The following is a 13,062-nucleotide window of genomic DNA, read 5'->3' as shown; positions in this document are numbered from 1 at the left end:
ACTGCCTGAGGGTGCCCTCGATGGCCTCGTCCAGATCAGCAATAAAGAGATTTCACTGACCTGGCCTCAGTGCTGAGCCCTGGGGACACCCCTGGGTGTGACTCCATTCCTCAGCTGCTCTGAGTGCCAGCGCTGGGATGAGGGAAATGGTGGGGATGTGTTTCAGGAATGCAAAGGGCCCAGGCCTGAGCCCCAGCCCCTGGCAAGGCAGATCCTGTCCCTCCCTCATTGCTCAGGGCTCTTCCCGGGATGGGCACTGGCATGTGGGGATGGGCAATGCCAAGGGCAGGACCATGGGGCGGCAACATGGGATACCAGTGGAGACAGATTACAGGAGAATTACATCTTGGATTTACAACCAGTGGGGAAAAGACAGGGGAGGGGAGAAGCCTCGGGGACTAACCAACTATAAGAACATGGGTGACTGACAGGGAACCTTCCAGAACCAAATGGGGGTGGCTGCGATAACAGACAGGGAGGTGGGCAGCACAACCGGGATTGACACATCTATTGAAGGGTAAGAGGGGAGGAACAGGGAGATTGGCACTCTGAGGGACAGCTGAGTGGCGGGAAAGCTCAGGAGTGAACAACCTGGGAGAAACCATTGTGAGGGGAAGGAATGGGGGGCACAAGGAACAATACCAACCGAAACTTGCTAGCATTACACTCCTAACTCATGTACTAAAACACAGTGAAATCCTATAAAAGCACACAGCAGCAGCCGTTTCTGTGCCTGCTGGGAGGAATGCAGAGGCAGCTGCTGCTGCAGGCACCAGCTCTGGCCAGGCCCCTCTGTGCCCTGCCCAGGGCTGCTGTGCTGGCCTGGGGAGACAGGCTGGCACTGAGCGGACAGAGGCAGCCTGTGCTGGGCATCTCCTGCAGCCAGCACCAGGAGTTTGGCACTGCCTCCCACAGCACACTCCTGGAAAAGCTGCAGCCCACGGCTGGGACAGGAGCAGTCTTTGCTGGCTCCAGATCTGGATGGACGGGCCCAGAGAGTGGTGGTGAGTGGTGCTGCATCCAGCTGGGGACAGGCACCAGTGGGGTCCCTCAGGGCTCTGTGCTGGGCCGGCTCTGTTCCATGTTTTTATTGACCACATGGAGGAGGGGATTGAGTCCTTCATTAGGAAATCTGCAGCTGACACTAAGTTGGGAGCATGTGTCCATCTGTTGGAAGGTAGGAGGGCTCTGCAGGGAGACCTGGAGCGGTTAGAGGGATGGGCAGAGTCCAGTAAGTTGAAGTTTAACAAGTCCAAGTGCCAAGTCCTGCATTTTGGCCACAATAAGCCCCTGCAATGCTATAGGCTGGGGATGGTGTGCTGGTCCGTGCCCAGGCAGAGAGGGACCTGGGGCTCCTGGCCAACAGCGGCTGAACATGAGCCAGCAATGTGCCCTGGTGGCCAAGGAGGCCAATGGCTCCTGGCCTGTGTCAGGAACAGGGTGGCCAGCAGGAGCAGGGAGGTCATTCTCCCCTTGTACTTGGCACTGGTGAGGCCGCACCTCGAGTGCTGTGTCCAGTTCTGGCCCCTCCGTGTGGGAAGGACATGGAGACGCTTGAGGGCGTCCAGAGAAGGGCAACAAGGCTGGTGAGGGGCTGGGAACACGAGTCCTGTGAGGAATGACTGAGGGAGCTGGGGTTGTTTAGCCTGGAGAAAAGGAGACTCAGAGGTGACCTTATCACCCTCTGCAATTTCCTGAAAGGTGGCTGTGGTCAGCTGGGGGTCGGTCTCTTTCTCCAGGCAACAACTGACAGAACCAGAGGACACAGTCTTCAGCTGCACCAAGGGAAATACAGGTTGAATATTAGGATAAATTCTTTTTACAGAAAGGCTGATAAAGTATTGGATTGGTTTGCCTGGGGAGGTGGTAGAGTCACCTTCCCTGGATGTGTTTAAAAAAAGATTGGATGTGGCACTCGGTGCTGTGGTTTAGTTGAGGTGGTGGTAGGGCATGGGTTAGACTCAATGATCTTGAAGGTCTCTTCCAACCCAGTAATTCTGTGATTCTGTGATTCTGTGACTCGATGATCCCAATGGGTCCCTCCCAGCTCAGCCCCTTCTGCAATTCTCACCCTTTGGCTCAGCCTTTGTGTCCCCTCGAGGCGCTGGCAGAGCTGTTGGGGACAGGGCAGGAGCAGTGACAGCCCCAGCGTTCCCTGTCTGTGACACCCCAGCGGTGACAGCCCCAGTGTTCCCTGTCTGTGACACCCCAGCGGTGACAGCCCCAGTGTTCCCCTGTCTGTGACACCTCAGCAGTGACAGACAAGTATCAGACACAGTTACAGAGCTCTGCCCAGAGGTGACAGGGGGAATTGATAAAAATACCCAAAAAAACCCCACAAACAAAACCATATTAAAATTAAAAAAACCACCTCCCAATAAAACTCCCAACAAACAAACAAACAAACAAAAAAACCACCAAAAAAAACCCCAAACAAATCAAAACAAAGTACGGAACAAAAAACCAAACAAACAAAATATAAAAACAAGAGAAAGAGAACTCCTAACCAGCAGAGTTGTTCCATCCTTCGCTTGTAACATCGGCACTCACACAAGACCTGGGGCTGCAAGAAATGAGGATTAATTTGGCGCATTTGCAGGAAAAGCAGGTTTAGGACAGGCTCTCAGCAGAACTGTTCTCAGCTGAGCCAAAAAGGCCCCTTTGGCAGCTGCAGGGCCATTGGCAATGCAGAGCCTCAGGCCAGAGGGAAGAAAAGGGCTCTGAGTTCCCCTTCTCTGACACTGAACCCTGTTCCCAGGCTGCTTCACACACAGGATTCTTCTGGAGGACAGCGCACAGCTGAGAGTGGGCTCTGGCAGCTCCATGTTGCGTGTCCTAAAGCTGCCTGGGAGAAGAAATTTGGGGTCAGCTGTGCTGGCAAAATCCCTCCTGGCACAGGGCACAGCGCCGGGAAGGGCTTTGCGTGCCGAGGCTTTGCTGCAGCCAAGGAAAGCTCCTGGCTCAGGGTCACCTTTGCTGCTCAGCCAGAGCCCCGAGTGCCCCAGCAGCAGCAGCAGCAGCAGCAGCAGCAGGAGGGAATGGCAGCATTGCCTCGGGCTGGCCCAGGAGGGGAAGATTTCCCCAGGAGAGAGGCTCATCTTCCAGTTTTGGCACTCAGTCCGCTGCAGATCCCTCAGTTCTGGCTGCCCAGCAGCTGGACATGCAAGCCCAGGAGCTCTGTTCCTGGCCAGCCCCAGCAGGTGACAGCAAGGACAGGGCCCTGGCAGCTCCAGGACATTTGCAGGGAGCGGCTTCAGAAGCGCTGGGGGCTGGGACTGGGTGCAGAAAACGCCCTGGGGGCCTGTGCAGCGAGGCAAAAGGAACAAAGTTTCAGTTGTGGCCTGGCTAGGGAGCACCAAAATGGATTCCTTTCCATTGCCGGGTGTTGCCTGAGCCCCAGAGGAGAGCCTAGGGGGACAAGGAAAGGAGAGCGGGGCTGTGCAGGAGCGGGAGCAGCGAGAGAGCCCCGGCTGCAGGTGCGGGGCGGGCAGGGCTGGGAGGGGGCACAGCCCGGGGGTCCCGCAGAGCCTCCCTGCTCCAGAGCCGCAGCTGCGGCAATGGGACAGCTGCCGGGATCTGTGTGCCAGGGACGAGCCGCAGGCGGGGGTGCCGAGGGCTGGGCTGGAGCAGCTTTTTGTCCCGGTGCGGGGCCATTGCCGCGGGGTTGGGGTCCCTGGGAAGGCGCAGGAGCACAGCGGGGCAGGGTTGGTTTGTGGATTTGTGGTTGCGATGTTTTGTTGGCGGCCCCGGGCGGGCTGTGCGAGCCGGGAGCGGCCGGCCGGGCCCGCAGCCGGCGCTGGGGCCGGGAGCCCCCGGGCAGAGCTCTGTGCTCGGGGCCGAGCCCCGGGCGGCCGCTCAGAGGCAGCCCCGGCTGCGGGGGTCCCCGAGGGTCCCCGGGCAGGGGGCGGCGGGGGCTGCCGGAGCTCTGTGCCCGGGGCTGGGCGCGGCTGCCCAGGGAGCGGAGGGTGCAGGGTCCCCCCGTGCTGGGGCTGGCTCTGCCCGGCCCAGGGGCTGCGCTGTCAGCCCGGAGCCGCGTGGGGATCGCTCGCTACCGGCAGGGCTGGCAGGGAAACCGGCAATGGGGGGAGCACAGACGGGCAATACGAGAGCTGGGCTGTTCCAGAAGCCTGGAGGTGTTGGGAGCATGGACAGGGGGCACCCATGGATACCCCGGGACCCTGAAACAGGGACCCCGGACAGTGCTGACCCCTGGGACGCCTGTGATGCCAAAGTGGTGAGCCCAGAGAAGGGGAACCTGTGGCATTGCCAGGAGCCCCAGCAGCCCAGAGAGGGGGAGCACCAATGCAAACTTGACCCGCAGCAACCCAGACAGGGTGGGGGTCTCCAGGAGCCCGAAGTGGAGAGGCCAGAAAGGGGAAACTCAGGGTTTGGGTTTTGCTGAATCTTGGTTTTTAATATATTTTGGGGGTCTAAATCTTGCTGTTTTCAAGGCTTTAATGGTTACCAGATGACCGGTGACTTTTAGAGATGGACTTGGGCAGTAGGACTCCCCTGACCCAATGTGCCCATACATTGTTTTCCCCAATCCAGGACTTCTTATTCCCAAAGCTTGGCTGGATGGAGAGGGAGGCTACAAGAAAGAGGAAGATTCCCCAGGTCACCCAGGCAGGTGAGGAGGTAGTCAGTGCCCCTTTCCCCCTCACTCCTGCTCCATCTCCCAGCCCAGTACGGCCCCTGGCTGCAGGACAACCCCCTGATGACACCGTCCTCCTTCCCCTTCCCTCTGGCACGAAGGCAAATCCCATCCTCTCCTTGTCCGTCCTTCCCAGACAAGGAGCTGAGGATGGAGAGCAGGGAGGACAAATCCCCATGGCAGAACCTCATGGAAGAGACCATTTTGAGCAACTCCAGGGCACAGGAATCCAACGGGGAGGAAAAGCCCTGGAGATCCCACAGGAGGAGGGGCTGCAAACCCAGCCCAGGGTGCTCCGAGGAGAAAAGACCCACCCTGTGCCAGGAAGGTGGAGAGAGCTCCAGCCAGAGCTCAGAGCTGGAAGTCCATGAGCAGATTCACCATGGGGAGAAGCCCTACAAGTGCTTGGAGTGTGGGAAGAGCTTCAGGTGGAGCAACATCCTGATCTGCCACCAGATGATCCACACTGGGGATTGGCCCTACGAGTGTGGGGAGTGTGGGAAGGGCTTCAGCTACAGCTCCCACCTCGCCACCCACAGGCGCAACCACACTGGGGAGAGGCCCTACAAGTGTCCCCAGTGAGGGAAGAGCTTTACCCGGAGCTCTGCCTTGACCAAACACCAACGGAGCCACCAGTGAGCGAAGCCCTGCGAGTGCCCCAACTGCCAGAGGAGCTTTGTGCACCGCTCCAGCTTCATCCCCCATTGAAGAACCCACATTGGGAAGAGCCCTGGTGATCCCTGTTCCCTGTGATCCATGCTGGGAAGACACCTGTACCTTCTCCTGCCCCTGCCAATGACCTGATGTGGGATTGAAGAACATGAGGGTCTGGCCATGGCCCTGTCATTACATTCACAACTATCTCAGGTCATTGCCAGGGGCAGGAAAGGGACCCTCTCTCTCTCTCCCTGAGTAGAAGGGTGTCCCTTTCCTGGCAGGAGGAAATACATGTCCGGGAAGGGACAGTCACTGATGTTGAAATTTTCCCTGTGAATAGTTTTTCTTATCCCTTCTGTTGTCAGTATTGTTTCTGTTCCTGTTTGTTCTTTATCTCGTTGCTGTTCCCAGTAAATTGTTCTTATCCCAGCCCAGGATCTTTGCCTTTTGTGCTTTCCATGGGAGGCAGGAGGGCAGCGAGAGGCAGCGCGGTTTTAGTGGGAGCAGGAAATTGGGGAATCCCATTCCTGAAGCCCGGCCCATGGAAACCGAGCATCGCAGCTGGTGCCAGCCCTGGTGGCCATGGCAGCAGCCTTGGGAGCGGGTCCCTGGCTGGGGCTGAGGGAACCTCTTCACTCTGGTGCCCAGGGACAGGAGTGCAGGGAGCGGCTGCAGCTGAGTCGGGGCAGGCTGAGGTTGGATCTCGGGGAAAGGTTTTTGCCCAGAGGCTGCTGGGGCACTGCCCAGGCTCCCCAGGGAAGGGTCACAGCTCCAGGGCTCTCTGAGCTCCAGCAGCGTTTGGACAGCACTGCCAGGCCCAGGCTGGCAGTGTTGGGGTGTCCTGTGCAGGGCCAGCAGTTGGACTCGAGGATCCCGATGGGTCCCTTCCAGCTCAGCCAATTCTGTGTTTCTGGGATCCCATGACCCTGGGAATGGGATGCCAGAGGTTACCATGGCAACTGTCTTGATTTGGGAAGAGAGGTGTCTGCTAAGGAAGGCAGGAGCCTCCGCTGAACTGGAAACTGTAAACCCCCTCCCTCCGAATTGTTGTAAATTTGAAATGATGCGGGGTTTTCAGGCAAAGGTATGGAAGCAGGAATAACAGCTCTTTATTAGGGGAAAAAATAAAAAGAGAAAATAAACAATGCAGTAATGCAAAACAACACTGGCAGAGTCAGAATATGACCTGACACCCTTTTGGTCAGGGCATTGGTAGCAGTCTAATTGGAATGGTGGCTGCAGTCCTCCTGCAGTGTCAGCTGTGGTTCTGTTGGAGCAGTGATCCTGTAGAAGGGTGTAGTCTTCCTCTGAAGAGGCAGTGAAAACCCCAGCTGTTCCTCTGGGAATCCAGTGAAAAGGCTGTTCTGGTGTTCTTCCAGAAACCCGAGATTATATCCAGGTAGAAATTCTTGGCTCCTCCCTCTGGGCAGGTTGATGGGGTGGCTGCACATGTTTGGGATTTATGTGAGGATTTGATTGGGTGAGTGCAAAAATTTGAGGTTTCTGTGATTGGCTGTGAAAATCTGGGGGTTTTGTGATTGGCTGTGAAAATTTGGGGGGTTTGTGATTGGCTGCAGAACTGCATGTGGAGTTAAACCCCTTTCATGTCCAGGTGCTCATGGACAACACTGAGAATCTACCTCCAAAATTCCGAATATCCAAGGGCTCTTCCGAGCCAGAAGCTGCCATGAGGGACAGCTCTGGCTGTCCTCTCCTACAATGGCCACCTCTGATCTTTTTCCCAAACTCTTAGATTTGGTGCTTTTCTTTCATGAGGAAAAATCCGCCCTTCTCCACAAGGTGTCCAAAGCCAAAAATGGGATTTGGCCTCCAAAATCCCAAATATCCAAGGGTCTCCGTGCAGTCCTTCTGTCACGATCCGCTTATAGTGGGGTGTCGTGATGGTTCGTTAGCCGATCCCAAAGTGCAAAAGACAAACAGCAGGGGACTATCAGTTTAATCACAACAGATGCACCTTTATTAAGGGCCAAAACCAATAAATGCGATAGTGTGGTCAGAAAAGAAATAAAAAGGAGAGAGAGAGAGAGAAAAAGGGGATGGGAATAGCTACCAACACAGGCGAGAGCCTCACTGGTCTGGACCATGGGGATCCATCTTGTTGTACTGGGGAGAGTCTCCAAAGTCCTACCTAACCCAGAGGTCCAGTTATAGTCCCCAGAGGGAAAAGGGGGGAACATGCAGAACAATGAGAGTCTATTGAAATTGCTATGGGGGGAACAGGTGTATCTACAGAAAATCATCCAGGCTGAACAAACACAACGATGAATAAGTCCATTGAAGTTACTGGAGAAGAACAGGTCATGTCATTTCCCCCCACCACCACTCTCTGTGGTAGGGGTCTCAGTCTCAGTCCTTGGGGAGAGGGTTCTTGATCTCTGTCTGTCACGGTGGTAAGGAGGCAGATGAGGGGTCTTCAGTGAGAGACCACCAGAGTCACCCCAACAGTTCATTTGGCTTAAAGGTGGAGAGTGAAGCAGGAATTGCAGAGGGCCGCTCTGTGCTGGGTCCACGCTGGGTCTTCGCCAAGTCCTTGCCAACTCCTTGCCAAGTTCTTGCCGGGCCTCGTTCGGAACAGAACGTAACGGTGCAGCGGCTGCACCTGCACTGTTGCCTTCTCCAAGCCGGAACTGCAGTGGGGGAAGGGAGTTCCTTCTCATGGCAATTGGCAGGCAAATGAGTGAGGGTCTTCAGATTGCCTCTTACACCACCCCGTGACTGACGATTGCCCTCAAGAGATCTTCAGCAGGGTTCTGTAGTGTCGTTGTGAAGTCTTCAGGACTCGTCTAGTGTTGGCAGCATATCCCAGAGAAGGGAAAAAAAAAAAGAAAAAGGAGGGGAAAAGAGAACAGGGAAAATAGTAAAACAATAACAATAATTAGTATAAATTGAATCAATAATTATTGGAACAATTTTCTAATCAATAAACAATGAATGGATTAAATAATATTAAACCAATTCTTTAATAATAAACTAATAAAACAATCTTTAAGAATTCAAATCAGGTTCTCTAAGTGACTAAAACAAACAATCTTCCAATCTTATAATTGCTTTGTGTCTATAGTCCTGGGGATGTCTATAGTATAAAGCACATCGGCCAAGTGGTGTGCATTAATTATAGCTGTCAATTTTGTTAATCGTTTTATCATTCTCCAATTCATAATAAGCAAGATTGCTGATAAAGCAAAGCCAATCAAAACTAAAATCAAAAGAACAACAATGGGATGACACAATTTGTTCAGGATACCTGTAGCAGTAGGTGACCACCCAAAAAGTGTATCCCACCACCTATGTTCTGCATCACTTTTTACTCTTTCTGTAACCCGATGTATTTCTTGTACATCATGATGAATAGTTACCAGTGTTTTCTGTCCGTTCTCCTTGATTTTTCCTAAGATTTTAATTAAGTCTTGGTGAAGCAACAATTGCCTTACCAGAGTAAGATTCATTCCAATGGGGGTAGGCAATAGCTTATGGATCCGCGTGTAATTAGATTCTAAAAGTTGATATGAGGTAACTGGAGCTTCAAAAGAAAAATCACATCCTGTAATTTTAGTGAAATTGCAAGCACAAAAATTTGAATGATTTTTAGTATCTACTACTGTGTCTTCTACATACACTGTGTTACAAGCAGTTCTAAAGCATGCACATCCATTGCCTATATATACAAGGAATGTTTTAGGAGTTTCCTTAGGATGGATTTCAAAGTGACAGGTATTTTGTTCAGTGTCCAGACAAATATCCTGAGCTATAATTGCATTGCCTTCACAGATGAACCCTTGTTGTTCTCGGACAATACAAGATTCTAAGTTAACAGTTTGCCATTTATCATCAATTTGTCAGGCCCATTCTCTATGCTCGGAAGGATAGAGAGTGGCTCCATCATGATTCAATCCTAATGCAATGATGGGGAATATTGAATGCACGGAGGCATTGTGTATGGTTAACACAAAAGCTGTGGCTAAGTTTGTGGTGGGGTCATAAGTAAAGTTCACCAAATGCCACCAGGATTGGAAATCTTTTTCAAAGTCAGCGGCACTGTCCCAAACTATCTTCCGAATTTCCATAGGAAACGTGCCTTCTTCACCTTCTCTTATAAGTGAAGCAGCAACAGACTGCATCCATAATTGTGCCTGGAGGCAGCTAAGGGCTAAGGAAACGTTGCTTTGTGTAGCATTGAGTGCATCAATTATCAATTCGTGGTCATTCAGATTTACCTTTTCCCAATTTGGTAATATGTTTGTTAGCAACCACTGATGCGTTCCCACGGCTGATAAGGATGATTGCAATGGTTGTTGTAATTGGGTCAAATCTTTAGTTGTAGCAGCTAATTTTTTTAATAATACTTCTGAATTAATACTATTTAGAATTCCCAATCCTGTTCCCACGACACCAGTTATGTCTCTTGGTTTTCGTGTTTTAGAAGGGTTCCACTGTCGTAACCAGGTCGTCCAACCCTGGAAAGAAGTTTGCAAGAAAGGTAAACAAGCTGGCTGAACTTCAGAGACATTACTTTGCATTAGCAATTTAACTTGTTTAAGAGACCATGCCAGATTGAACAATATTTGTTGTTGGCCAGTTTTCCTGATAATATATGGTCCAACTTTTGAGATTTTTGGAGTAAGCATAACTGGTGGTTGAGTTTGAGTGGTGGTGGTGGTATGAACTGTAGTAGTTTGGGTTATAACATTTATTATGAATTTAAAAGAAAGTCCTTCGGTGTCTTTGTCCCAAAGACAAACTACTTCAGCAGTTTGTGTTAGTGTAAAATTGTGCCAACACTCTTGTATGTTTGGATGCGTGCAAACCTCCTCTCGCTTGTTTGTTTTACCTGTTAGGACACTAATTGAAGTTGCTTTGTCGTAAGCAGTTTTGTTAATCATTCGGCATCCTATACTAATTTTCTCCCCCATTTCCCCTTGAAGCTGCCAAGTTTTTTGTTCTTTCCATTCTTGCTTAGTGTATATTTGATTATTATGCATAACAAGAGTTAATAGATTTAAATCTTTTACATTTCCCATGTACCCAGAGAAATAAACAAAAGCTTGTGACCATGGCCCTTCGGTAAAGGGACTTTCTATCAATTGGGGTGCAATTATTGTGTCATTGTTAGTTGTAACATCAATTTTAAATTTGTAAGCCAGACCTTGTAAGTCTAACGGATTGGTTAAATTATTTTGCCAAAGACATGTCACATAAGTAGTTTTAGCTAAAACAAAACTATACCAGCAATCATTGGGTTCATATTCACAATCTAAGGTAATTACTACATTGTTGTTTTGGGGACTTGAAGTATAGTTACCAATATATTCTTGACGGCAGCACAGGGTAAGGGGAAATGTTTTGATACACTCCCATTTCTTTGTAGGGTACACTTTTGCTGAAGGAATTTTTAAATTATTTTTTCCTCCTGGTTCCATAAAACTTCCAGCAACTGTGATAGAAGAAGCTTTCTCATGTGAGGATCCTTCTACCTTTCTGCATGCTACCACAATAGTCTCACCAATCGTTCCAGTTAGGGTTCTGGTCCAGTCCTTCTGATCCCATTTCCACTCACTTGGACGATATACCTTAGAGTTATGTAGCACGACAGTTGCCAGATTTGGGTGGCGATCTTTAGGATATGATCCTATCACATCAGTGTGTTCGATGGTAGCTTCCGACCACGACCACTCAGAGGGGTGTTGGCTGTAGATTTGTGGTAAAACGCAGAGGAGTATCATCAATTTTATCATGGTTCAGATGATAAAGTCCCTCGGGGTTCTTCTGTAAAAGCAAACATAACAAGAAAATCCTGCCACTATATGGCAGAAAAGGTTAGAATGATGGAATTATCCAGCGTGTATTTATCCGGTGCTCTTTTCCTAGAGCGTCAGAGGCTATCCATGTATATTTGTTCAGAGGGGTTTTCAGCACAAGTGGTACCTGCCCTACAGTGGGGAGGTCTACCAAGACAGGTTGCCCAGGGTAATGTGCAGGATTTTTAGGATCATTAGGTCCTTGCAGTGAGGGAATGATGCTTGGAGCTGTTGGACAAAAAGCAGTGACCTTGGGACACCCATTTACTCCCCACCTGTCATTTACACCTTTTACAGCATTCCATAACCGAAGATCCCAATTTCCTTCCTGTGGTCTCAATAGTCGTTTTAAAAGACCATTAGTCCTTTCTACGATCCCATTAGCTTGGGGATAGTAAGGGGTGTGAAAAGTCCATTTAATCCCTTCACCTTTTGCCCAGTCCTGTACAACTCTAGCAGTGAAATGAGATCCATTATCAGATTGTATTTCCTGGGGCTTAGGGAAAGTTCCAAACCACCCCTGCAAAGCTTTGACAGTATTGTCCCCTGTAGCCCTTTTGAAAGCATCAGCTTGGACTAACCCAGATACAATCTCTACTCCTACTAGTACAAAATGTTTTCCTCCTGATTTCTTGAAGGGACTGATATAATCTATCTGCCATGCATCCCATAAACCTTTACCTTTCCTTAAATGCAAAGGGTCATCTTCTAAAGGGTGTCTTTCCAGTCGCCTGTGACACTGCTCACAAGCTGATATGCAGGTTTTACACATTTCTCTGGTAACAGGCCAACCTCAAGCATGAGCTTCTTGATATAAATCTTTCACACCTGTGTGCTGCCTTTTGACATGCAGCCATTCTAACAGTTGATCCCATTCCTCTGTAATTTGCTCCTTTTTCATGGGACTAAGCCTTGCTAGTTCATCAGCTTTATTATTCCACTCTCCTGCTGGATTTCCGTCTGTTTGATGAGAGGCTACCCATCCCACTGCAAAATTCCCCTGACTTGCAATATTTAATATTTCTTGCCATTTTTCCTTTTGCCAAACTGGGATTCTATTCACTTCCCAATCATTTTGTTGCCAAAAAGGAAGCCACTCAGTACAACCTTTGTAGACAGCATAAGAGTCAGTGTAAATGTAGACTGAAGAGGAATTTTGTGCTTCTATTTGGAAAACACTCCAGACGGCTATTAGTTCCCCAACCTCTGTGCTACCTTCTCCCTCTGTGATAATTTGCTCACCAGAAGAGATGTGGAGTGCTGCTGCTCTATATTTCCATATCTTTCCTTCCCTTTTAGCAGAAGCATCAGTGAACCAGGAGTTTGCTGATTTTTCAGGGCAGAAAGGAGGGGCCACTTTGTGTACAGAGGCAGGTTTGTCCTGGCTGCTATCCAAGCTCTCAGTTTCTTGTATTGCCAAATTTTTCACAGTTCCTTCTGTTATTGTAAAGATGTTACAGTAATGTTCAATCTGAGCATACCACTTTCTTACTGAGGCCCTCTGGGCCACCCCGTCAGGAGGAGGGGTCCCAGTAGTGACTGTCTTAGTATCATTGAAAGGGCTTCTCAATACAATTGGTAGTTGTAGTGCAAGTCTTTCCACTTCAATGAGAGCCAGGCTGACCACAAACAATCCCTTTTCCCAGGTAGTGTACCTTTTCTCAGCATCTCTGAAACCACGGGAATAGAAACCAACAGGCATTGTTGGACCCTCGGGTCCCCGCTGCCAAATGTGTACTGACAATCCTGAGACAGCAAATCCCCATTCTACCTGAAAGGGGACTGTAGGATGAATAGGGCCCAGTGCTTGATGAGCAGTTGCTTCAAAAATCAGTAATTGCAATGCTTCTTCCTGAGAAGGAGTTTTACCCCTTTCCTTAGCAAGTCATAAAGGGGCCTAGCAATTATTGAGAAATCTGGAATGTGTTTTCTCCA

The 13,062-nt window shown here is 50.1% G+C and overlaps 1 protein-coding gene across 1 annotated transcript in view; it reads left to right on the top strand.

The window, feature by feature from the left end:
- LOC140685182 (uncharacterized) overlaps positions 1-13,062 on the top strand; it is a 338,081-nt gene that overhangs the window by 96,852 nt on the left and 228,167 nt on the right. Inside the window, exon 4 of the mRNA XM_072936390.1 lies at positions 5,003-5,082. Within this exon, the coding sequence (XP_072792491.1) occupies positions 5,003-5,082 (80 nt within the window). The remainder of the gene's footprint in view (positions 1-5,002; positions 5,083-13,062) is intronic.

Source organism: Taeniopygia guttata, chromosome 16, assembly GCF_048771995.1.
Source record: "Taeniopygia guttata chromosome 16, bTaeGut7.mat, whole genome shotgun sequence".
In the NCBI taxonomy this organism is placed as follows: domain Eukaryota; kingdom Metazoa; phylum Chordata; class Aves; order Passeriformes; family Estrildidae; genus Taeniopygia; species Taeniopygia guttata.
The sequence above is the reverse complement of the archived record's forward strand: the minus strand, read 5'-3'. Positions and strand labels throughout refer to the sequence as shown.